The 23811-nt window shown below is 46.6% G+C and overlaps 2 protein-coding genes across 4 annotated transcripts in view; both read right to left on the bottom strand.

Moving 5' to 3' along the window:
- Positions 1–874: 874 nt before the first annotated feature.
- Positions 875–13674, bottom strand: RBX1 (ring-box 1). Its single transcript, XM_029079483.2, has 5 exons — positions 13557–13674; positions 7746–7824; positions 3806–3876; positions 2244–2329; positions 875–1073 (listed from the first exon to the last, which is right to left on the bottom strand). Exons 1-5 carry the CDS (start codon positions 13632–13634, stop codon positions 1061–1063), a joined length of 327 nt encoding a protein of 108 aa, XP_028935316.1. The 5' UTR covers positions 13635–13674; the 3' UTR covers positions 875–1060.
- Positions 13675–16571: 2897 nt separating this feature from the next.
- The window catches only part of XPNPEP3 (X-prolyl aminopeptidase 3), a 36737-nt gene continuing 29497 nt past the window's right edge, over positions 16572–23811 (bottom strand). For 2 of the 3 annotated variants that reach the window (XM_029079379.2, XM_029079380.2), the window contains exon 10: positions 18523–22948. In XM_029079379.2, the coding sequence (XP_028935212.1) occupies positions 22782–22948 (167 nt within the window). In that variant the 3' untranslated portion in view covers positions 18523–22781. Of the gene's footprint in view, positions 16714–18522; positions 22949–23811 lie in introns of those variants that run through there. The other variant, XR_003764470.2, reaches the window with a different exon arrangement.

The following is a 23811-nucleotide window of genomic DNA, read 5'->3' as shown; positions in this document are numbered from 1 at the left end:
CTGCCCACAGAAAGTGCTCAAATACTTTTGATTTTTTTGTGGGGTTTTTTTGGTTTGTTTTGTATGTTTTGATTTTTATTAAGCCCTTGGGAAAATGTAATAGAATTAGTAATAATAATGTTGGTATTTGTTAAGCATTATGTGCCAAGCACTGTTTTAAGCGCTGGGAGAGATACAAGGTAATCAGGTTGTCCCATGTAGGGCTCACAGTCTTCACCCCCATTTTACAGATGAGGAAACTGAGGCACAGAGAAGTGACTTGCCCAAGGTCACACAGTTGACAAGCGGCAGAGTCAGGATTAGAACCCATGATCTCTGACTCCCAAGCCTGGGCTCTTTCCACTGAGCCATGCTGCTTCGTGAGTCCTGCTCTCAGGACCCACAGCAGGTTTCAGGTGGAGTGAACAGTGGGAGGGGGCTCCTATTAAATGTTCCTACCCTATCCTATTTCCGAGAATCAGAAATAAATAAATTACAGATACACAAGTCCTGTGGGGCTGAGGGAGGGGTTTGTTGTTAACCTGGGTCTGGCTGACCCACCATTACATTTCAGAGCCTTCTGAACTTGGAATGCTTCTCAAGAATGACACAGAACACGGATCCTCAGTTCCACTCTCCTTTACAGCCTATCTGTCCAAGTCTCACACCAACACCTCAGGTGAGTGGAGTCAGTTCAAGAGAAGTCTGCATTGCCATGGCCCTGGGGTTATCCATTCTGGATTACTTTATGCCTAGAGTGGTCAATCCGGTATTCTTCACTACCACGGTTTAAAATGTTAAGATTAAAATAATCCAGTGTTTTTCTAGTTTAGGAAGGAGTAGTACCCCATTTGCCATCATTCCCTTTACGTACACAAGAGGCAGAGCAAACGACTGGGCTCCAAGTTGATTTTATTTCACATAGAATATAATACGGCTATATTAAAACCAAAGCGAAAGGACGATGCACAGAAGACATGGAGTTAACAACAAATTTGTAATCCAAAAAGTTCCCTCAGGAAGGAAAGTCAATCAGATGGTTAACAAAATGAAGTGTTGCTTGATGAAGAATTCTGGTTTTCTAGTGCCCATACCTGAAAGATAAAGTTGGTATATTTATTTCCAAATTATTTCATTTTGAACCTAAGTGCTACCTTTTTTAATTTTTCTGAGATCACAAATTTGTCAAAACTATAAATATGCCTGCGCAAATCTGACCAAACTGACAGCAAGACCTCAGAGCCATTACTGGATGCTTACAGCCACAAGGGAAATTTATAGCCCCTGTCCATTTCCTCCCACCTCCCCTTTCTTCTATTGCCTGTTTCCCTGACCCCTCCACCCTGCCCCGCCCTCCAATCTTGTTACTAATAGTTCCTTTAATTTTTTTTTTTCTCCACACAGCTGGAAAGAGAGAGGAGGGAAAAGTGAAGGATTTGACAGAGCAGAAGCTGCTGTGCTTCTGACACCACTTAAAGAGACTATCACACATTCTGCTGTTATTCCTGCCCAGGGGTCCTTACACTAACCCCCGACTGCTCAATTGCCCGATTGAGGGTGAGGAATCAAAGTACCCGGTACATCGCTTTTAGGCCTAGCCCAGTCTCACTCCCAAGCCCACCCCACCAAAGGTGACCGCTGTCTCAGTAGCTGGTACTTTTTTGTTTTTTTAAAATGTAATTTAAGTACTTAACTTACTATGTGCCAAGCACTCAGGTTGGACACTGTGCATGTGCATTAGCCTGGGAAAATCCTCAATGTTGGAGAGCAAACGGACTTCCACCCTGAACTGCCCAACTCCCACCATCCTGGGGACGTGGGGCTCTTAAACACAGAATGCTAATCACACCAAACTGGACCTGGATTAAGTCTTTAAACTCGCCTGGGAAGGCCAAACTAATATGTGCTTCTTGTCATTTTTACCTAAGCGGCCCTTACTGAGCCCCCAAACCTAATTAAAAACAGCCCATGTTTAAACCAAGTGCTCGCTTTCTTTCAGGCATAGTTTTTTCTCTTGGTAGATGAAGGAGAGGCAGCTCTTTTAGCAAATAAGTCCAGCCACAACGTGATGGCCTTCTCAATATGCTGGCCTCCCTCCGGAGTCTGACGATTTGGCTTTCAAGACACTGGGCATCCTGACTGGGCATCCCTCCTAGGCCTAAGTACACTGCTAGCAGGAGATACAGGGCACTTAACCACCGAGTCCGTTGCTTTTGGGGCTCACGTCGCAAAATACCAAAATACCGCCGGCTTGGGATACATACTTTTGAAACTCCCACTCTCGGTTGTCTAACGGGCACACCTGCCGTGTTTTGAGCCAGCGGGAGATACAGTGGAAGTGAAAGGCGTGCTGAAAGAAAGGACAAATTCTGTTCAGAAGACTTGGTTCCCAGTACCTCAGGTTACTTCCTCACAATGCCCTGCCCTTACTGCCTGGGGAAAGACGGGATGAGGCAGAAGGAGAGGAGGGGAGCAAATGGAAGACAAGAGATAAACATTTGGAGCACAGTAAACAATGAGAGGCAGACGAGTTCATACATGTCATCTTGGTAGAGGCGGCAGCCTGGATTTTTGTGGAAAGTGAGCCCCGCAAGGGATGAGGCGATAATAGTGAGGACATATGGACGGGAGAGTAAAAGACCAAATTAAACCTGGCAGGCAGTGGTGGGGGGTGCTGGTAAAAATTTAGGAGGTAAATGGGAGGAGTAGGGTCAGTTAATGTGACTGTTGATTGGGATCCAGTGGAATTTTTTTTACAACTGGGGAGCATGGAAAGAGGTCTGCATTTATATGGCTGCTGGACTCTTTTGGGGAAAAAATGAACAAGAAGTGGGACGTGAGCGAGGGGCTTTGGAGGTGGACTGCAACAATACATTTTATGTGGACGCTGCCTCTCTTCCCACACGGCTCGTTACAGAGATTACATTGGCAGAAGCGGCGCCCTCCCATAACCATTTACTGGTTACCTTAGATGTGGGGGTGGAGCAAAGTGCTGACATCCCTAAAAACCCCAACAGCTTTGCAGACGTGTTGACTTTTCACCAACTCAACCACAGCCATGAATGCAGGTCAGGGAACCTTCCAGAGGAAGGAGCTTCTTAAGGGAGCAATCAGAGCACCGGCTAACATTTTTTGGACTGTTCTATATCTCATATAAAATGGGGACTCTCTAAAATACGCCTCTTGGACATTTAGCTTGAGCAGGAATACTGAATGCTTGGGAGAAAGGTGCCACGATCATTCAGAAGGTCTCATTGTGAGATTGGAAATGGATATACTATGATACAAAGGCCCAGCTGAAAGACTGTTGAGACAATCAATCAAATTTACTTTGTGCACAGCACTGTAGTAAGCACTTGGGAGAATACAACAGAGTTGGTACACACATTCCCTGCCCACAATGAGCTTACACTCTAGACAGAGAGACAGACATTAATATAAATACATAAATTATGGATATGGGCATAGGGGTTGTGGGGCTGAGAGAGGGGTGAATAAAGGGGGCAAATCCGAGTACAAGGGTGGTGTGGGAGAAGAGGAAATGAGGGCTTAATCAAGAAAGATCTCTTGGAGGAGACGTGCTTTGAAGGTGGGGAGAGCGATTGTCTGTCAGATATAATGAGGGAGGGTGTTCCAGGCCAGTGGTAATGCACCGATATTCATGTCTGTCTCCCCCTTTAGACTGTAAGCTTGCTGCGGGCAGGGAATGTGTCTGTTACATTGTACTCTCCCAGGCGCTTAGTACAGTGTTCTGCACACAGTAAGCGCTCAATAAATGCGAGTGACTGATTATAGGCCCGGCTGGCAGGCCCAGCAAATTCCTTACATTGCAGACGCCCCATGCGACCGTGCATTCTTCGGAGGTAGCTGATGCCTGGTTGGCTTGACATTCTATGCCTGCGGAAACAAGGTTGTGCACACTCAGATCTGGAGATCCTTCCACCTGCAATAGCACCTACCTGAGGACTAGAGGGAAGAACAGAGCCAACCTGGGTAAAATGAGCAATTGGTTAATGATCCACCACTGTCTCAGAATGGGCTTCAGTAAAGCATCAGGTAAAGCTTGTCTAAAGACATTCTTTGACCTTAATATGCGATTTGCAACTCTTTCTTTTCCTGGGTTAAGATCCACAGAAGTGGACTGGAAAGCAACCAGGAAGTGGAAAACTATTGGCAGGCTGTTTGTTTGTTTTTTTAAATAGAAAGAAAATGACTATAACACCACCTTCAGAAAAGAATTCCAAGGTAATCTTTTCAATACCGCTCAGTCAAAACCTACACGATTTGGAGAGGTTTCCATCCGGTGCTGCCTCTCTCATCGAGCCACCCTCCACCCCCCCTTTTTTTTTAATTGGCGGAGAGGGGAAGAGATATAGAGACTGTCTTCTTGGAGCAGGGATTTCCTCAATGTCTGATAGGAGAGCAAATGACCATGAGTGCTGTCCTGCCATTCCAAATGGGAGAGGAGGAAAAATAAACCAAAGGAAGATGAACGTTGGACAGATGGGAAGGTTGAGGGGGCCCGGTGTGACACCTTCAAAGAACCGGGCTTGTTGGTAAGTTATGTTCTAGCCTCTGAAGGGGGTAACGGCATCCCACTCCTCAAGACTGAAAAGCTTCAAGGAAGACTCTAGAAAAGGGAGGCATCTGCTGTCAAGCCATCATGATGTGCCTATGAATGATAGGTATGAATGATAAAGATCTGCTCAGAACAAATACCCCAACGGGCAGTCTCATTTTGGGGGCCCTGGAGACTGTAAGCTCGTTAGGGGCTCTTTAGTATAGTGTACTCTCCCAAGTGCTTAGGACAGTGCTCTGCACGTAGCAAGCAATCATTAAATATGATTGACTGGAAAAAAAACAAATCGACTCAAGAACTCCCCATATGGCTGCTGTTCAGTGTGTCGGATGGGATCTCGTTAGGAGGCTTCCTGTGCCTCAACTTTCACACTTCCTAGGATTTTCCTACTGTCTTTTTAGAGAGAATTTTACAAATCAACAGTCCTGGGAAGACTTTGGGAGAAAATGGCATTATAAGAAGATTGTTCATAGGGTCAAATGGTCTAGATTTAAAGACATTTTTAGAGTGAGTAAAATGCTATAAGGAAGATTCTTACATGGGGCAAGTAGCAGATTTGACACATGATAAAACCACATCTGTAGCACTCTTTTTTTTTTTTAAATAAAAATGCAGTAGAATGAGAGGGCATCAAATCAACGCAGTTCTTACATCTGGTAATTTAGAATATTTCCATTTCATAAAAACACATGAATTTGCACAGTTTGAAAGGCTCAAAATGAGATTTCATTGGCACTGTACGGTTGATCTTATTTTAATAGAAATTACCTCTCAGTAGAGGTATAACTAACTGGTAAGCTAGTCAGTTTTTGACATGCCTTTTTGGGGGGAAAAAAGAAAAAAGATGGCAGTAGCCAAAATAAAGTTATTGGGGGTGAAGACAATAACTATCGGAGGACCGGTAAACTAAGAAAATTGTAAAGCACGTGGAAAAATACACACAATTTCTTTTAAACTAAAACTCTTCTCTCAAAATATTCAGACTTTTGGTTGACTTTTCAGGAAGAAGAAAACAGAAAGCTGCCTAGAGATCCCAGTTCTTTCAAACATACTTGAAAAGGTCTCACAAGCCACCGAATGTTGGAGCAAGTTGCAAAGAAGGACTCTGATTTTAAGCAACTGTGAAAAGTAAATGTCTGATGAGCGATGGCAAGCTGATTTAAAGAAATGAAATAAAATAATCCTGATCACTATGGAGCAACTGACATCACCACTTTTTGGGGCTTCCTACTCCAATTAGGAGGTTTTCTTCCACGGAGAATGCTTCGGGATAGAATGGAGAATTCAAAGATTTACTAATATGACTTTTGAAAAGTGTTGGGGTATAGCCAGGAGGGAAATACCAAAACCTAGACCGTCCTGTTTCCGTCCCCGGACTACTGAGGGTTACTTGAATCAAGGGACCGCCAGGAAACCGCCATTTTCTGAGCAAGATACAGCTAAAGCTCACTGAGATACTTTCTGAGTATAATCTTTGACAAATCCAATTACTGTTGAAAGTCCAAGACCACCTAAAACGAGGCCTCCCTAGACTGATGATAGAAAAAACCTTCCCATGTAACAGAAGAGATGGCCTCACTTCAGCTGCTAGGTTGCTCACAAGTCAACTTGTGCCTTTTGCGAATTCAAGACTGTACCTAACATCATGCACACTTAACGTTCGACAACAACAATCCCAGAAGAGATGCAGAAATAGAAGCCTGCACTGAAACTTAAACACTCTTTGAGAATAATCAGTAATGACAATAATAGTGGTATTTGTTAAGCACTTATACGCCAAGCACTGTACTCAGTGCTGGGGTAGAAACAAGATAATCAGTTTGGACACAGTTCCGGTCCCACAGTGTAAGGCGGCATTTAACCCCCATTTTACAGATAAGGAAACTGAGGGCCTAAGAAGCTGGGTGACTTGCCCAAGGTCATAGAGCAGGCAAATGGCGGAGCAGGATAAGAACCCAGATCCTCTGACTCCCAGGCCTATACTCTTTGCTTTAGGCCAAGCGGTTTTGTGGTTTTTGAACCTATTGTATTTAAAAGGGGAAATGTAATATTCAGGAAGGAAACAACTGAATTAAAAACTAAAATACAACAAAGAAAACAAAGTCTTCCAGCAGCAATCTTTAGGACCTTTTGGCCAAGACTGCATCAAGTTTTTAGTGACACTTTCCCTCAGGGGCAAGACTCCTGTGTGAGAATAACTAAATGTGGGCATTTGTAATCAGAGACCTGCCTGATCACATTTAATACAGTGATTATGTTCCTCTGGGATGGGCATATTTCATCTGCAGAACTTTCAGAAGCTGCCGGCCTGCTTTGACTGTCACGGGAAAGAGGTGAATAACTAAATCCCCACACAATCCAAGAATACACAGTTATTTAGTGCACAACAATATCTTTAGTCATGATGGTCTCCCTCAAATTATTTTGTAATTTAGAAAACAGACGTTTTAATCATGAAAAATAAACTGTAACAAGTCCTCAATTCTTGAACTTTTGGGTTTCTCTGTTTATATTACAAAAAAAATTTTAGCTCATGGATTAAGAAGTGCCTTCATGTGTTCCTGGTTTAATCAACCCCCAAGAAATGCTTTCAAGTTAGGATCCTTTTACTAAAATGATACAAAGTTAATCAGGCCACATTCACCAAGTGCCACTGTGTACAGAACATTATATCGGATGTTGTTAAAGGAGATTTAAATGAAGTTCTCACTGGACAGAATCTCTCAATCTGATGTTCTCTACGATGCTGTCTTCACATGAGCCAATATCCCCTTTAGAGCCCATTAGAAAATTTAGTTTTCCCTCCAACTTCCTTGAGATTCCTGTTCAACAAATACTGGCTCTGGTGTAACGGCGTAATTCAGCGTTCTGCTTTTTTACCATTCCTGATTTTACATTCCTGGAGGAGGGGAAAGGAAACAAAAAAAGAGGGAGGAGAGTGACCTTCCAGCCCCCGGCCCCAATTTTTTCTAAATGTAGGTCTGAGTAAATCGATTTTCTGAGGCAGGTAGCCCTCAGAACCACCCAGCAACCCAGAAACCACTTTAAATGAAACTCACTGACAGGCAGAAGCAGCCTCTATCATTGTGGACTTGGCCTTGCAGTTCTTTGTGAAGAAAACTGGTCACATCTGGATAACTGCAATCCTGTAACTCTTTCAGCTTCCTCCCCTCCCCCAGTTACTTACACAGATCCATAATGTGGTTCCTGCAGATGGCACAGTTATCAACCACAATATCCCAGGCCCAGAGGGCTACTGCATTCCACTGCAAAAAGAAAAAGGGAGAACAATGCACACTTACAGCAGAACCGCTATCCCAAATCAGAGCTCTCTTCAAGATCCCTGGTTTCGGCTACCAGTTTTTCACCCACAAGCATCACACCAGATTGGATTTTAGCAAAGTTACTCTTGAAAGTTTGCTACACGCAGCTTTGCTCTTCCGGAGGCTGAACATTCCTCTACTTGCTTACGAAGAAAAGTTTCTTTTGAGATTTTTTTTTTTTGAGCTCCCAAAGAATGCACTGGTAATTTCTGGGTTTGAGGGCCACTGATGAATTTTAGGTAGATAAAATACCTGGTGTTCACAATACCTAGCAGTGAAATTGGGGCATTTATTGTAATAACAAATTTCAAATTATGCACATATTATACACAGAACACAGAACTCTTTTTATTCTCATGTGCAATGACCACTAAATGTATTTTTACCTTTGTTGGGAAAAACAGTGGGCTGGATAGGGGCCCTTGTCTCCTGAGAATGGGAGCTTCCAAGTACCACATTTGAACTCTTAATAAATACACGTACACAAATGGCCAAGGCAATTTTTCACACTTGCTATTGAGGAGTTTGATAAACCCTAAGGTAGTACCCCAACAAAAGGCTTGTGGGGCAGTTTTGAAAGGGCATTTGTGGCCAAGGGAGGCAAATTTACAATAATTACTAGGAAAAGACTCAGATGATGATGATGGGTTCATAAAATGTGTAATCACAGGATAAACTGAACTGATAACTGATTACCCCCAGTGGGAAGGCACAGAACAGGGTCATCCTCTGAAAATCACATAATGCCTTAGGTGACAAGCTAAGGGTTCACTAGAGTTACTGCATTCTGCCTACTCCTCTCACGCTAGAAACACTGACCCTTAGTTTTCAATGTTTTTGTTTACTGCTAACCCCAGATCTACTGGACCAGTGGTATACGAGAAGTTCAATTCTCTGGCTTCTACGTTTCCTAAATGCCACTCAAACTTCCTGTCAGTACCTCAGTTGTCACCCCCCCCCGCCCCACCCCCCATCTCCCACCATTAACTTTCATCTTTTTTAAAAATTAAGTCATCTTCTTGGTGCCTCCGGGCTCTGGCTTGGAAGGGAAAAAAATACGGCTTTACCACTCTTCAACATGGCTGTGCTGAGCAATACTGGAATAAGCGCCGCTGAGCAATACCAGAAACTACGGAAGGGCAGAAACAATTTCAGTTTTAAGAATCAAACGGGCGGGATTAACCTCCTTGCTTCATTTCAGAGGCCTTCGCTTAAAAATCCTTTTTTTTTTCGTTCAGAGGATCTTTAAGTGGGAACAGATACTGCTTCAACCAAGGTGTTGGCAAGCCTCCAAACTCCTTTTTCGAGCAAAATGAAGCCAGTTCTCAATCTGCTTGTCGCAGTATCTCCCCCAACCCCCTTCGGGCTTTTCTGCTCCAAGGGATTCATTTGGTCCCTCGTATTACTTTGGAATGTGCACCCTACGATTCTGAATTCTGGGGAGGCTGCCTTAGAAATCCTCCCTGCCTTCGCCAAGTAAGCCTAAACCAGAAGAGCGGGCACAAGGGTTTGGCCCTCAGGGTGGCCAAAGGCCGAAAGGATGCCGGATTAGAAACTGAGATGCTTCTGACGGGGAGGAGGGCTGAATAATAATAATAATAATGTTGGTATTTGTTAAACGCTTACTATGTGCAGAGCACTGTTCTAAGCGCTGGGGTAGACACAGGGGAATCGGGTTGTCCCACATGGGGCTCACAGTCTTAATCCCCATTTTACAGATGAGGTAACTGAGGCACCGAGAAGTGAAGTGACTTGCCCACAGTCACACAGCTGACAAGTGGCAGAGCTGGGATTTGAACTCATGACCTCTGACTCCAAAGCCCGTGCTTTTTCCACTGAGCCACGCTGCTTCTCTAGCTGAGCCGACAGGGAGACCGTGAGCCCGTCATTGAGCAGGGATGGTCTCTATCTGTTGCAGAATTGTCCATTCCAAGCACTAAGGCCAGTGCTCTGCACAGAGTAATTGCTCAATAAATGTGATTGAAAGAAGGAAACGGATTTAAGACAGGGAGACTGTGAGCCCGTCATTGGGCAGGGATGGTCTCTATCTGTTGCGGAATTGTCCATTCCAAGCGCTTAGTCCAGTGTTCTGCATAGAGTAAGCGCTCAATAAATGCGCCTGAATGAAGGAAACGGATTTAAAAATGGGGTGGTTGAACTAGAATTCAATCAAGGCCAGGCTCTAAGGAGTCGGGAAAAGGGGGAGGCCAAAGGTGGATCGTCCCCAGCTCAGAGGGTGGCATCATTCATTCATTCATTCAATAGTATTTATTGAGGGCTTACTATGTACGGAGCACTATACTAACTGCTTGGAATGTACAATTCGGCAACAGATAGAGACCATCCCTGCCCAATGATGGGCTCACAGTCTAATCAGAAAAGCAGCGGGGCTCAGTGGAAACTGTGAGCCCATTGTGGGGCAGGGATGGTCTCTCTCTGTGGCTGAATTGTCCCTTCCAAGCGCTTAGTCCAATGCTCTGCACCCAGCAAGCGCTCAATCAGTACGATCTAATGAATGAATGAAAAGAGCCCGGGAGTCCGAGGTCGCGGGTTCTAATCCCGCCTCCGCCACTTGCCGGCTGGGTGACTCTGGGCAAGTCACTTCACTGAGCCTCAGTTCCCTCATCTGGAAAAGGGGGATGAATAATAATAATGTCGGTATTTGTTAAGCGCTTACTATGTGCAGAGCACTGTTCTAAGCGCTGGAGGAGATACAGGGTAATCAGGTTGTCCCACGTGAGGCTCACAGTCTTAATCCCCACTTAACAAATGAGGGAACTGAGGCCCAGAGAAGTGAATAATAATAATGTCGGTATTTGTTAAGCGCTTACTATGTGCAGAGCACTGTTCTAAGCGCTGGGGAGAAACAGGGTAATCAGGTTGTCCCACATGAGGCTCCCAGTTTTCATCCCCATTTTCCAGATGAGGTCACTGAGGCCCAGAGAAGTGCAGTGACTTGCCCACAGTCACCCAGTGGCCAAGTGGCAGAGCGGGGATTCGAACCCATGACCTCTGACTCCCAAGCCCACGCTCTTTCCACTGAGCCACGCTGCTTCTCTGAAGATGAAGACTGTGAGCCCCACTTGGGACCACTCACCTTGAATCCTCCCCAGTGCTTAGAACAGTGCTTGGCACAGAGTAAGGGCTTAACAAAGGCCACCATTATTATCATTATTATTCCCCTAGGCCCCTAAACCTCGGCGCTCTTGGTAGAGAAGCAGCATGGCTCAGCGGAAAGACCATGGGTCTGGGAGCCAGAGTTCATGGGTTCGAATCCCGGCTCTACCCCTTGTCAGCTGGGTGACTGTGGGCAAGTCACTTCACTTCTCTGTGCCTCAGTCCCTCATCGGTAAAATGGGGATGAAGACTGGGAGCCTCACGTGGGACCACCTGATTACCCTGTATCTCCCCCAGCGCTTAGAACAGAGCTCTGCGCATAGCGCTTAACAACTACCAACATTAATAATAATAATTTTCATTCAATAATATTTACTGAGCACTATGTGCAGAGCACTGTACTAAGCGCTTGGAATGTACAAGTCGGTAACAGAGACCGATTTGTACATTCCAAGCGCTTAGTACAGTCTCTGCACATAGTAGGTGCTCAATAAACACGATTGAATGAAAATTATTATTATTACCTCGTTCATTCAGTGGTATTTGTTAAGCTCTGCACACAGTAGGTGCTCACTAAATACCAACATTATTATTACCTCGTTCATTCAGTGGTATTTGTTAAGCTCTGCACACAGGAAGCACTCACTAAATACCAACATTATTATTACCTCGTTCATATTATTATTACCTTGTTCATTCACTAGTATTTGTTAAACTCTGCACACAGGAAGCGCTCACTAAATACCAACATTATTATTATTAGCTCGTTCATATTATTATTATTACCTTGTTCATTCAGTGGTATTTGTTAAGCTCTGCACCCAGTAGGCGCTCACTAAATACCAACATTATTATTAGTACCTCATTCATATTATTATTATTATTACCTCGTTCATTCAGTGGTATTTGTTAAGCTCTGCACCCAGGAAGTGCTCACTGAATGAACGAGGTAATAATAATAATAATAATAATAATAATAATAATAATGTTGGTATTTAGTGAGTGCTTCCTGGGTGCAGAGTTCACTAAATATCAACATTATTATTATTATTACCTCGTTCATTCAGTGGTATTTAGTGAGCGCTTCCTGGGTGCAGAGCTCACTAAATACCAACATTATTATTATTACTACCTCGTTCATTCAGTGGTATTTAGTGAGCGCCTCCTGGGTGCAGAGCACTGCACTAAGCGCTGGGAATGGACGATATTAACATTATATCAATATCAACATTATTATTATTACCTCGTTCATTCAGTGGTATTTAGTGAGCGCTTATTGTGTGCAGAGCTCACTAAATACCAACATTATTATTATTATTATTACTACCTCGTTCATTCAGTGGTATTTAATGAGCGCTTATTGTGTGCAGAGCTCACTAGCTCCACCACTTGTCTGCTGTGTGACTTTGGGCAAGTCACTAAACTTCTCTGTGCCTCAGTTATCTCATCTGTAAAATGGGGATTAAAAAAACTGTGAGCCCCACGTGGGACAACCTGATTACCTTGTATCCCCCAGCGCTTAGAACAGTGCTTTGCACATAGTAAGCGCTTAACAAACAAATACCACCATTTAAATACCAACATTATTATTATTATTACTACCTCGTTCATTCAGTGGTATTTAGTGAGCGCTTATTGTGTGCAGAGCTCACTAAATACCAACATTATTATTATTATTATTACTACCTCGTTCATTCAGTGGTATTTAGTGAGCGCTTATTGTGTGCAGAGCTCACTAAATACCAACATTATTATTATTATTACTACCTCGTTCATTCAGTGGTATTTAGTGAGCGCTTATTGTGTGCAGAGCTCACTAAATACCAACATTATTATTATTATTATTACTACCTCGTTCATTCAGTGGTATTTAGTGAGCGCTTATTGTGTGCAGAGCTCACTAAATACCAACATTATTATTATTATTATTACTACCTCGTTCATTCAGTGGTATTTAGTGAGCGCTTATTGTGTGCAGAGCTCACTAAATACCAACATTATTATTATTATTACTACCTCGTTCATTCAGTGGTATTTAGTGAGCGCTTATTGTGTGCAGAGCTCACTAAATACCAACATTATTATTATTACTACCTCGTTCATTCAGTGGTATTTAGTGCGCGCTTATTGTGTGCAGAGCTCACTAAATACCAACATTATTATTATTGCTACCTCGTTCATTCAATGGTACTGCACTAAGCGCTGGGAATGGACGATTGAGCGAGGATGACTAACCCCCTCCCCGCCCTTGCCCTCGATCCCACCCCTCAGGGCCTCCCCCAATGACAGTTCGGGCGCCTGCCCCGTCGGGATAGGCCGCGCTGGGGGACACTTTAATAACAGCCCCCCTGATTGGACGGCCCGCCGCCCCAGCCTCAGCATCCCCCCACGGCGATTGGCCCCGGCCCACGCCAGTCACGCCGAAGCCCCGCCCCCCCCCCGCCCGGGCCGCCGGATCCCCGGCATCTCCCGCAAACGAGCTCCCTTCTCTCCCTCTCCGGGGCCCCGCCGCCCTCCAGACCCGCGGTGCCTCCGGCCTCCCCGGCAAGCGTCCCGACCTTTTTAACTTCAAAGCGTTTCTTGCCGGCGCCGCTGTTGGTGCCGCCGGGGGTGTCCACATCCATTGCGGCCGCCATTTTGGAAAGCCGGGCCCGGGCCAGCGGTCATTGCGCCTGCGCAAAAGCGCGCGGCGAACCGCCCCCCACCCCCACCCTTCGTTCCCTCCCGAGGGAGGCGACGGGGCGGGCGGCCCCGCCTCTTAAAGGCGCAGGGGAGGCCGCCGGCCCCTCCTCCTTCCTCTCCATGTCGGCCTCCCGTCGTCACAGGAGGAGGAGGGGGCGGGCAGGGGCGGGGAGAGGCCGGGCGTGGCCCGGGAAGGACGAGGAGTCGAACCATTTAAAGAGACTCCCCTCCCCGCCCCCCGCACACCCTTCCCCTCCGACTTCCTGCTCCCTTGGTGTGGCTCGGGGGGCCCCGGGGAAGGGAGGGGTGTCTATGGCGGCCTGGGCCGCCCCCAACCGCCCCTCCACAGACGCCGCGCTGCCTGTGTTGGTGTGTCGCCGGCTGCGCCACGGAACGGCGGCCCCGCCCCGGCCCTCAAACGGCGCTACTTCCCTTCCCTTCCCTTCCCGCCCCGCTCCCCTCGGCGGCCCAGCCCCGTCTTGGCCCTCAAATGGTGTCACCTTCCATCCCGGGTCCCCTCAGAGGCCCGGCCCCGCCTTGGCCCTCACACCAAGCCATCTTTCGGCCCTGGTCCTCCCAGACGTCCTGCCCCGCCTTGGCCCTCACACCAAGCCATCTTCCGGACCTGGTCTTCTCAGCCGTCCTGCCCTGCCTAAATCCCCTCAGAGGCCCGGCCCCGCCTTGGCCCTCACACCAAGCCATCTTCCGGCCCTGGTCCTCTCAGCCGTCCTGCCCTGCCCAAATCCCCTCAGTGGCCCGGCCCCGCCTTGGCCCTCAAATGATCACCTTCCATCCCGGGTCCTCTCAGTGGCTCAGCCCCGCCATGACCCTCAAACGGTGCCACCTTCCATCCCGAGTCCTCTCAGCGGCCCGGCCCCGCCTTGGCCCTCACACCAAGCCATCTTCCGGCCCCGGTCCTCTCAGCCGCCCTGCCCTGCCCGAATCCCCTCAGCGGCCCGGCCCTGACTTGGCCCTCACACCGTGCCATCTCCCTGCCCGCGTCCCCTGGGCCCGGTCCCGCCTTGGCCCTCAAACGGTGCCACCTTCCATCCCGGGTCCCCTCAGCGGCCCGGTCCACCCTTGGCCCTCACACCAAGCCATCTTCCGGCCCTGGTCCTCTCAGCGGTCCTGCCCTGCCCGAATCCCCTCAGCGGCCCGGCCCCGCCTTGGCCCTCAAACGGTGCCACCTTCCATCCCGGGTCCTCTCAGCGGTCCTGCCCTGCCCGCATCCCCTCAACGACCCGGCCTTCAAACAGCAACACGTCCCGGGCCGGCTCCTTTCAGAGCCACCAGCAGGTCCTTCGACCTGCACCCCCACACTGTGCAGCACCCTCCAGCACTGTCAGGAGCCAACCCGCCCCGCCATCCCCCTCCGGGGAGGATGGGGAACCCTGGGTGATGGTGGAGAGGAGTGGGAGCCCTCTTTCCCCAGCCCCTGCCTCCTAAGGAGTTAAAAAGAGAGCCTGGGGAGGGCGGGAGGCCCAGGTCTCTCTCCTCCTCACCAGAGCTGCCTCCCACTGGGACAGGCCGGGGTCCAGTCGGACTCTGTCCCGGCTATTCAGGCCCCCTCGCCTCCATGGAAGAGGGGGAAAACAGGAACAAGGAGCAAGAGACACCCGGGGCACCTAGGAGACCCCCCCCCTGGGGGTCAGGCTGGCCTAGAGTCCAGAGGCCAAGGGAAGGGGAGAGCCCCGAGAGGGACGGATCCAGGCCTGATTTCCTTGTCCCGTTGTAGGCCAAGGTCAGTTGGTGAGAAACAATGTAATACCAAAGAGGACATTTCTTCCTTCTGCCCAAGTCCAGCCAAAAAACTGTAGTTTCTGTCACGAACCCCTCCCCCTCACCCCAATCCTCAAATCACACCACCATGACCCATACACTGGAACATCAGGGGAATGTGAACCAAACCCCCCCCATTTATTAATTCATAGATTTTTTTTTTGTTCTAGTCACTTTTCAGAACCAGGAATTTCACAAACACAATCCACAGGATGGGTTTGGTTCATTTTGGCACAGAGATTCCCCCATGTCCAAATTTTCTAGCAGACTGCAAAAGAATGTGATGGTCCACCAAAACATTTCATAAATGAATACTTCTGGTTTGATTTCATTTGGGCCTTTTGACGGTATGCATAGCTAGTTTGTGCTGATGACCAAAAGACTGAGATGCCAGTCTTGAGCACAAGGAACTGCTCCTTCAACAAGTCTTCCCTAATTAATTCCCAACATCCTGAGTTTTGTCAATCATCAACCATACAGGTGTACAGAGAAGTGTATGAAGCATTTAGGAGAGTACACTAGAATTTTCATCCCAACAATTACCTCTAGCACTATACCTACTCTCGACACTTATGTGTAAACATATATTTGATTGAACAAACTATTCATTCTGATTTCACTGTAAATATTTTTATGTCTGTCCTCTCCGTTAGAGTGTAAGCTCCTTGTGAACAGAGAACATGCCTTTGGCTTCTGCTGTACTGGTATGTTTAATAAAATACTTTGTGCTCAACTGATGCTCAATTAATACTATTTATTGAGCACTTACTGCATGCCAAGCACTGTACTAAGCATTTGGGAGAGTACACTTATAGCAGAGTTGACACAACATAAGAGAGTTGGCATACATGCTCACGAGGGGCTTACGGGCTAGCGGACATGCTTACGCTACTATTACTAATTATGGTATTTGTTAAGCGCTTACTATATGCCAGGCACTGTCCTGAGCGCTGGGGTAGATACAAGAAAATCAGGTTGCACACAGTCCCTATCCCTAATAGGGTTCACAGTCTTAATCTCCATTTTGCAGATGAGGCCCAGAGAAGTGAAGTGACTTACCCAAGGTCTTACAGCAGAAACGTGGCAGAGCTGGAATTAGAACCCAGGTCCTTCTGACTCCCAGGCCTGAGCTCTACCCATTAGACCACGCTGCTTCTCAAATTGCAATTGGAAAGATCAGGTCTGGCCAATTTCAACTATGGCTTTGCTTCAGATAGCCACATTGGTGAAGACATTACCTCTGAGTAACTGGTCCTACAAAGACAACCACACAATAAATATTAGGTGATAGGTGACTCCTGTGGTGAAAACCATCAATGGTTATGGAGTGACTCTGGGAGGTAAATCATTTGGGGAGCAAATGATTGCCACTCTCTGGAATACAATCATATGGACTTAAGAACAAAGGGAGTCTGCGGTGTAAATTTTCCTGAAAGCTCTTCCAAAGAACGGTGCACCCATTGACAAAAATTTCTACCCAACTTTCTCTCTATTCACTGGTTTCTGTCCCTCAGAAATATGTCAAACCATTTTGAGTATTATGTTTAAAGACAAGGGTACCCCTCTCTAAATTGGATCCGAAACCCGTTCCAAAGAAGTCTTTGCAGAGTACAGCATTAGGGAAACTACAGCATTGAAGAGCCTGCCATATATCGATAATCGGCTGGTTCGGCACGAAGAGACCCCATTTTTTGCCATGTGTGAAAAGGACCTTTCATGTAGTGTTGGCTTTACCGCCACTCTGGTGTAAACTGGTTTGAAAGAAGCACCATTTCTCTGCCCTTAGGTGCCGACAGGTGTGTGGGCCTGAGCGGTGAGGGGATAAATCTGGGGGCAAGGATGAACCAAGCAATGAACACCCTGCTTAGGTGAAAATCACTTGAATACGATACATTCATTTGGTTTTGTTTTTTCTCCAACATCTGCCCCCTACTTTAAGGACCCTCCTTAAGGAGCTGAGCGTTTTTCAGTGCAGATGAGGCAGTGGCGGTGTTGACAGGCGGTGAGACCACGGTGGTCTTACTTTGGAGTCCACTTTTGGTAAAGGACCTTTTGAACATGTGGTGGGTTATAAATACCTTTAAATTTAATCTGTTTCATGACAAACTATCCGACCATTTACACTGCTGAGTACAGACTCTCCCGGCAATCTATAGGTGGGATCTGGACCCGCTGCGGCTTTCTTTTGCTGAAGACGACGACTGCCCACAGATAGGAAGCTCCAAGGAATATTACAGTCAGTCAAGTGTACACTGGTCTGCTCCAGAGATGATAATCACTGCAGGAGTTTGTTTCAGATCTTACTGTCGCCGGGGGAATTTTCTATGAAAATTTTAATCTTTGCAGCATGTGCTGGGGCATGACCATACACTGGGGAATGCAACGTTAAGATAACATTTGCAGCGACACTCTAGGTTAGTACTAACCTGGGAAAACGGGGATGTGATGTTTAGCTGAGGCTACCTGGAATCACAAATGTTGTCAGAGCTGCTTGGCTTCCAGAAATGCGTCAGCTGTGGAGAACTAGAAAGTCCAAGACGACCAATTTCTTTTTTTATGGTATCTGTTATGCGCTTACTATGTGCCAGGCACTATTGTAAGCGCTGGGGGAAAATAGGTAATCAGGTTGTCCCACAAGGGGCTCAGAGTCTTAATCCCCATTTTGCAGATGAGGTAACTGAGGCAAAGAGAAGTTGAGTGTCTTGCCCAAAGTCACACAGCTGACAAGTGGCGGAGTCGGCATTAGAACCCGGTCCTTCTGACTTTCAGGCCTCCGCTAGGCCACACTGCTTCTCGAATTCCAGGAGTCTCAAGACATTAGGTTGTAATGATGCTGCTATCCTGGTCCATACTTATACAACTTATTCTCTGTCCTTCTCATAATTAAACGGAAGTTACGTGGAGGAGTCGCCCTCAGCTAAAGTCCCAACTTTGGATAATCCAACCTTGGCTCTCAACCTACCAACACGTGTTTCTCTTTTCCATTCTTATCTGCTGTCTGGCTCTAAATCAGGTTTCTGTTAAACCCTTTTTGTGACATAATCATCGATGCACTTACAAAGGTGACCAACATTATATTTGTTTTATTTTTTTTAAATGACAGTAACAGCTGTTCTTCCCTGTTTGGGGAGTGACACCTGTAACATTTTCAGAGGACAAGGCTTTAGGAAGTAACAGCATTTTGTCCAAATTGAATATACATAATCTGCATAGAAGTAATACAAAGTCATTGGAATTCTAGGAAAAATTTGTAGTTTTCTAAGTCCCTGGTGTGGACGCTTTCAAGACCTTGATTTTCAGTGGGCAATTCTGCCACATTAAGTATTGCCAATCCTTGCCCTTTTGAAGGTCTGAAATGATTTCCACACAAATGCATGAAGAAGTGACCAGTCAGGTACCAACTGCTCCTTCTTACAGACAATCCTCTTTAATAGATGCTCCTGTGTTCTTGGTAAGGCCTTTAAAAAAAGATCCACATTGCCCAGCTCCACCTAGGGAACTCACTCTATATTTTCTCTGGGATTTCAACTTTGCTGTACTCGTTAACCCAACTAAACACAGCCGAGCGCTTTGGCTTCAAAGAACATGGTCATATCTAATTCCAAATCCCCAACCTCATGTTGCTGATGCCATTAAATGGAAATACTGAAAGAAAATGGCAAAAAAAAAAATCACAGAAAAAAGCCTTGAGACTTTGACTTAAGCACCTAGTACAGCGCTCTGCACATAGTAAATGCTCAATAAATACGACTGAATGAATGAATGACTCCTTTCTTCCCCCGATCAATTATCCCTGGACCTTTCAGCTACTACAGGAAAAGCAGATGGATCAGTATCACTGGTGAACATGTATTGTTGGATGGTTGGCCCTATTGAACTTTCCTAATGGCAGAGCAATAATAATAATGGTATTTGTTAAGCGTTTACTACGTGCAAAGCACTGTTCTAAGCTCGGGGGGGGATATGAGATGATGAGGTTGTCCCACGTGGGGTTCACAGTCTTCATCCCCATTTTACAGATGAGGCCCAGAGAAGTGAAGTGACTTGACAATAACAATGGACAAATTGCGTCTTTCTTAAAACGGAATCACAAGGCACATCTCCATTGTCCATTAAAATGCGTCCTTTCTGGAATCCATCTGAGTATAACAGTGCTTTAATAATCTCAAATAGGAGGCCTTAAAGCATCACTATCCCTGCTAGTTAATCCTTCCCTAACTTGTGGTAAGAGTGGAAAAGAGGGGATTCTTTTCCTTTCTCTCACCTGTGTCCTAATGGTTTCTCTAAACCAGTTACTCACTCGGCCTCTTTGATAGAAAAGTTAGGAAGGTTAGAAATACTGACTTAATAGAAATGCAGTGGGAGAATCGATCTGGAATCGGCCATGTTCGATTCCTTTGCTGGTTGGGTTCTGGCTGCTCTCCATGGATTCCCCCTGCCTCAGGAAGATGCTAGACTGTTATTAAAGCAGCTCATATTTTGAGGAGCCACTTTCTCCAAGTCCCATGCATAGGCACTGAATTAGGCCGCCTTTTGGAAGGTTTATATTTGGAAAAGTGTTGGTTCTCCTCTAACGTGGGTCTTCCATGTGCATTTGGAATAGAACGTTTGGGCAGAGATAGGGAACGTTCTTCTGACAATGTGTTTGTATGCAGGGGCTGAACCCAGTTGGAGTATTTAAGAACGAATTTTCCTTAACATGAGGTTCTTCAAGAATATGATTCCCACATTACAGTGGAAACAACTGACATGCCACTGATCCCGAAGGGCAAGTATGACCGGATTATGCCCATTACAGGGATGGAAACATATGATGGAGCTATTATTTGCTACCTGCTTTTCGAAACTAAAACTTCCCGAACTTAAAGGTGAAAACACTGTTCCATATATATTTATTGTGCCAGACAGCATCCCGAGGTTTCCATTTTCTTCTTTTTGGTAGGCTCGCTTGTTCAATTTAAATGCCTGGGATATTCTTTCTGGAATTCTGAGACCTATATGCTCCAAGTAGAGGATTAGAGGGTTGCTCACAGATTCCTCCAAATGGGACATTCATGGGAGTTATTGTAGGCCACCCTTAACTACTCAAGTTCTGCTAAAGGTTTTGAGGACAGTAAGGATTTAACTTCATCTCAGCCTTTTTGCATAGGGAAGGCAAAAACTGTGTAGTATTCCACAAAGAACCAACCCAGCCTCAAGTCAAAGATTCATTTTCACATCTGCACTCTTGGCCACACGTGGATCTTTCCATTCACACACACCCATGTGGACCGTGATCGGTATCTTCATCTTCAAGCCTGGAGGATGGCTCTGAATACTGGTGGATTTGCATAGAGAAGGATCCAACTAGTTTCTTCGCTGGAGAGCAGTGAGAGGCCGCTGATTTTTGTGTTCTGCCTCAAACGGCTATTCACTGGAAGGAGGAGCAACCCCCAGTACAATCTGGCAAATAAGGGAAAACAACCCGACCACTTCTGCTTCCTCTGTGGCCTGTCCACCCGTCTCCTTGACTTGGGAAAATAATGGTTGGCTAAAGCCAGGGGCGGCAGACCTGATGAGGGAGAGAGGCGAAGAGGAAGTAAACAGGATCAAGATGTTTCGTGATATTGCTGCTCCGCCCTGCAGGGTGCCGGCGGCAGGGCATTTGGGCAGGCCCGTTCTTTTCTGTCCGCTTAGCTGAAAGCAAGTTATCTAAGAAGAAATGGGTCAGGCAACAAACCCTCTTCGAAAAATTCTCAGCGTGCACTCTAGCCAATCGGATTCATAATGGTGTTCTTGCCTCTCATGGCGCTGGCCACCCGCCTGGGCCTGGCGTGGCCTCTTCCTTCATTTCCTGACCACAGAGGTGATGTTCTGGCCCAGCAAGGTGAGCATCAGCCCCGAGTCCTTCCTTCCCCAAACCTCTCCGTGGTGTTTATAAAAAAAAATAAAAATCCACGGCATCGTCGTTGGTAGGTTTTACCAGCTCCAATTCAGAGGTTAAATCAGGCCAACCCACGCTCCCTAAGGAATCCTACCCCGGTCATCTTCAGGGGCCCATGGCTGCACCTAAAGCTGCCCCGCTACCTCTCCTGAGAGGTGAGGGGCTCCATGCCAGTGCCCCTGCCCTTTCAACAATACCTAAAGGAAAAAGGAAAGATTACAGGACTTTCCTCAGCCATCTGAAATGGAAGGGTCTTTCTTTTTTTTTCAAATGTCAGGAGGTGCAAACAGGCATTTTCCTCCCCTCCCCAGTGTGGAGGAGGAGACAAGTTTCCTCACACAGGGGTTCAAGCACAGAGGATGTGTTGTGAAGGCCAGTGTCTTACTCAGAAAGAAGGGGGTCTATTTGATAAGGGAGACGGAGCTCTAAGACTGGAGAAGTGTGGAGGTAGAAAATAGATGGTGGAAGATCTAGATTTTATCTTATCGTTTCCCTTTTTCTCATCCACCTCCTGCCCTATTCCTTCCTAGTCCCAAGAAGACAGAATGATCTACCAGGTCTCTAGGCCACAGGCGCCGATGCCCTGCCACTTGGGAATTGGCTGAAGACACTAATGACGTGTGTCGGCAGCTAATGAAAGAAGAAATGGACAGTTCAAACCCTGGCTCCTTTAGAGAATTTATGGAGGGAGTGGTCTCCTTCCGTCTGCCATGTGAGCTCTACAGTGGTCTCAACTGAAGAGGGATGACGGGCTTGAATGACAGATGCTACCGTCCTGGGCCTCTCAGAAATTCTGTGAGCCTGGAGTCAAGAGGTAGGGGCCAAGGGAGATCGCGGTGCACAACTCCACCTCACCGTTCTATGGTCTAGATGTGGCATTTCCGTTCAGGCTACCAATTGGAAGCCTGGACTAAACAGAGGCCTTTAATACTACTTGACAATTCAAGCACTATAAAAATACCTTAAACACTGGGTGGCATTAACAAGACAGTGGAAAGATATGGCTCTGCACGGCCGTGGCAGGGAAATCTTTTTTTTTGTCCATTTACATTTAAAAAGAGTATGAACGCAAATGGATGGGAGATGGGAACATAAAACCCTACTGTGACATCTACATTCAGCATCGACTTTGCCCAAGTCAGTAACGATCTCCTCCTCTCTCCTCCCAGAGCTCCAGGGATTCACAGCTGACTAATCCCTCCTCAGTCACCCCCGAACCCTCTTTACTTCAAAAAAAAAAAATCATACACATACAGACACCTACCGTCCCGTATAGACAGGGACGCGTCTATACGTCCGGACGTACAGCGCCGACACGTACACGCAAACGTACACACGGCTGCGGGTGCCTACGTGCTTCCTGAGGCTTTTGAGGTGGATACGGGTCTGGGGAGAGAGGTCAAGAGCCCCTGCTGCAGATCTCTTCGATGTGTTCCATCTCCTTAGGGCAATCTGCAGACAGGATGAGTGGCAGGTCCTGAGTCACCACCACGTCGTCTTCGATGCGCACACCGATGCCACGGAATCTCTCCGGGACACTAGGGTCATCCATGGGAAAGTAGATGCCTGAGAGCAGGAGGAAAGATGCCATTCCCAAAAAGAGCAGGCTCAGTCAACTCTTCCTAACAGTTCCTTCCATTACCGCCCTCCCAGTCCTTCTCCTGCCCGTCACTTGCCACAGAACAATAAACCTTTAGTCCTTTTTGGTGACAAACCAGTTCATTTCAGATCCATTCCGACAAATACTAAATGAAAGTTTAGCAATAACGAGCTTACTCAGAAAGTGAGCTCCAAGTGGGGCCCGATCGGATTATTTTGGATCTACCTCAGCTGTCAGGGCAGTGCTTGGCACAATGTAAGCACTCTGAGAAGCAGCATGGCTTAGTGGAAAGAGCATGGGCTTGGGAGTCAGAGGTCATGAGTTCGAATCCTGACTCTGCCACTTGTCAGCTGTGTGACTGTGGGCAAGTCACGTAACTTCTCTGTGCCTCAGTTACCTCATCTGTAAAATGCAGATTAAGACTGTGAGCCTCATGTGGGACAACCTGATTACCCTGTACACCCCAGCGCTTAGAACAGTGCTCTGCACATAGTAATCGCTTAATAAATACCAACATTATTATTAACAAATACCATGACTGTTATTACTCTGGAGAATTTGAAGCCACAAGACTACTGATGGACCACCTGAGTGATAACCCGCAAGTGGGTAACGCTACATGGAGAGAAGGAAGCCGGCTGACTCTAACAAGGTGCCACCAATTGATGATGGCATTTGTTAAACACTTATTCTGTGTCAAGCACTGTTCTGAGCGCTGGGTACACACAAGGTCATCAGGTTGGACACAGTCCCTGTCCCACATGGTGCTCACAGTCTTAATCCCTGTTTTACAGATGAGGTAACTGAGGCCCAGTGGCAGAGCTGGGAT

Source organism: Ornithorhynchus anatinus, chromosome 14, assembly GCF_004115215.2.
Source record: "Ornithorhynchus anatinus isolate Pmale09 chromosome 14, mOrnAna1.pri.v4, whole genome shotgun sequence".
Taxonomy (NCBI): Eukaryota; Metazoa; Chordata; class Mammalia; order Monotremata; family Ornithorhynchidae; genus Ornithorhynchus; species Ornithorhynchus anatinus.
The sequence above is the reverse complement of the archived record's forward strand: the minus strand, read 5'-3'. Positions and strand labels throughout refer to the sequence as shown.

Coding starts and splice junctions, on each gene's coding strand:
- RBX1 (XM_029079483.2), bottom strand. CDS start 13,634: ATGGCGGCCGCAATGGATGTGGACACCCCCGGCGGCACCAACAGCGGC. Junction 3,877..7,745: donor GAACCACATTATGGATCTGT/GTAAGTAACTGG, acceptor TTGTTTCCGCAG/GCATAGAATGTCAAGCCAAC. Junction 2,330..3,805: donor TCGCATGGGGCGTCTGCAAT/GTAAGGAATTTG, acceptor CCTTTCTTTCAG/CACGCCTTTCACTTCCACTG.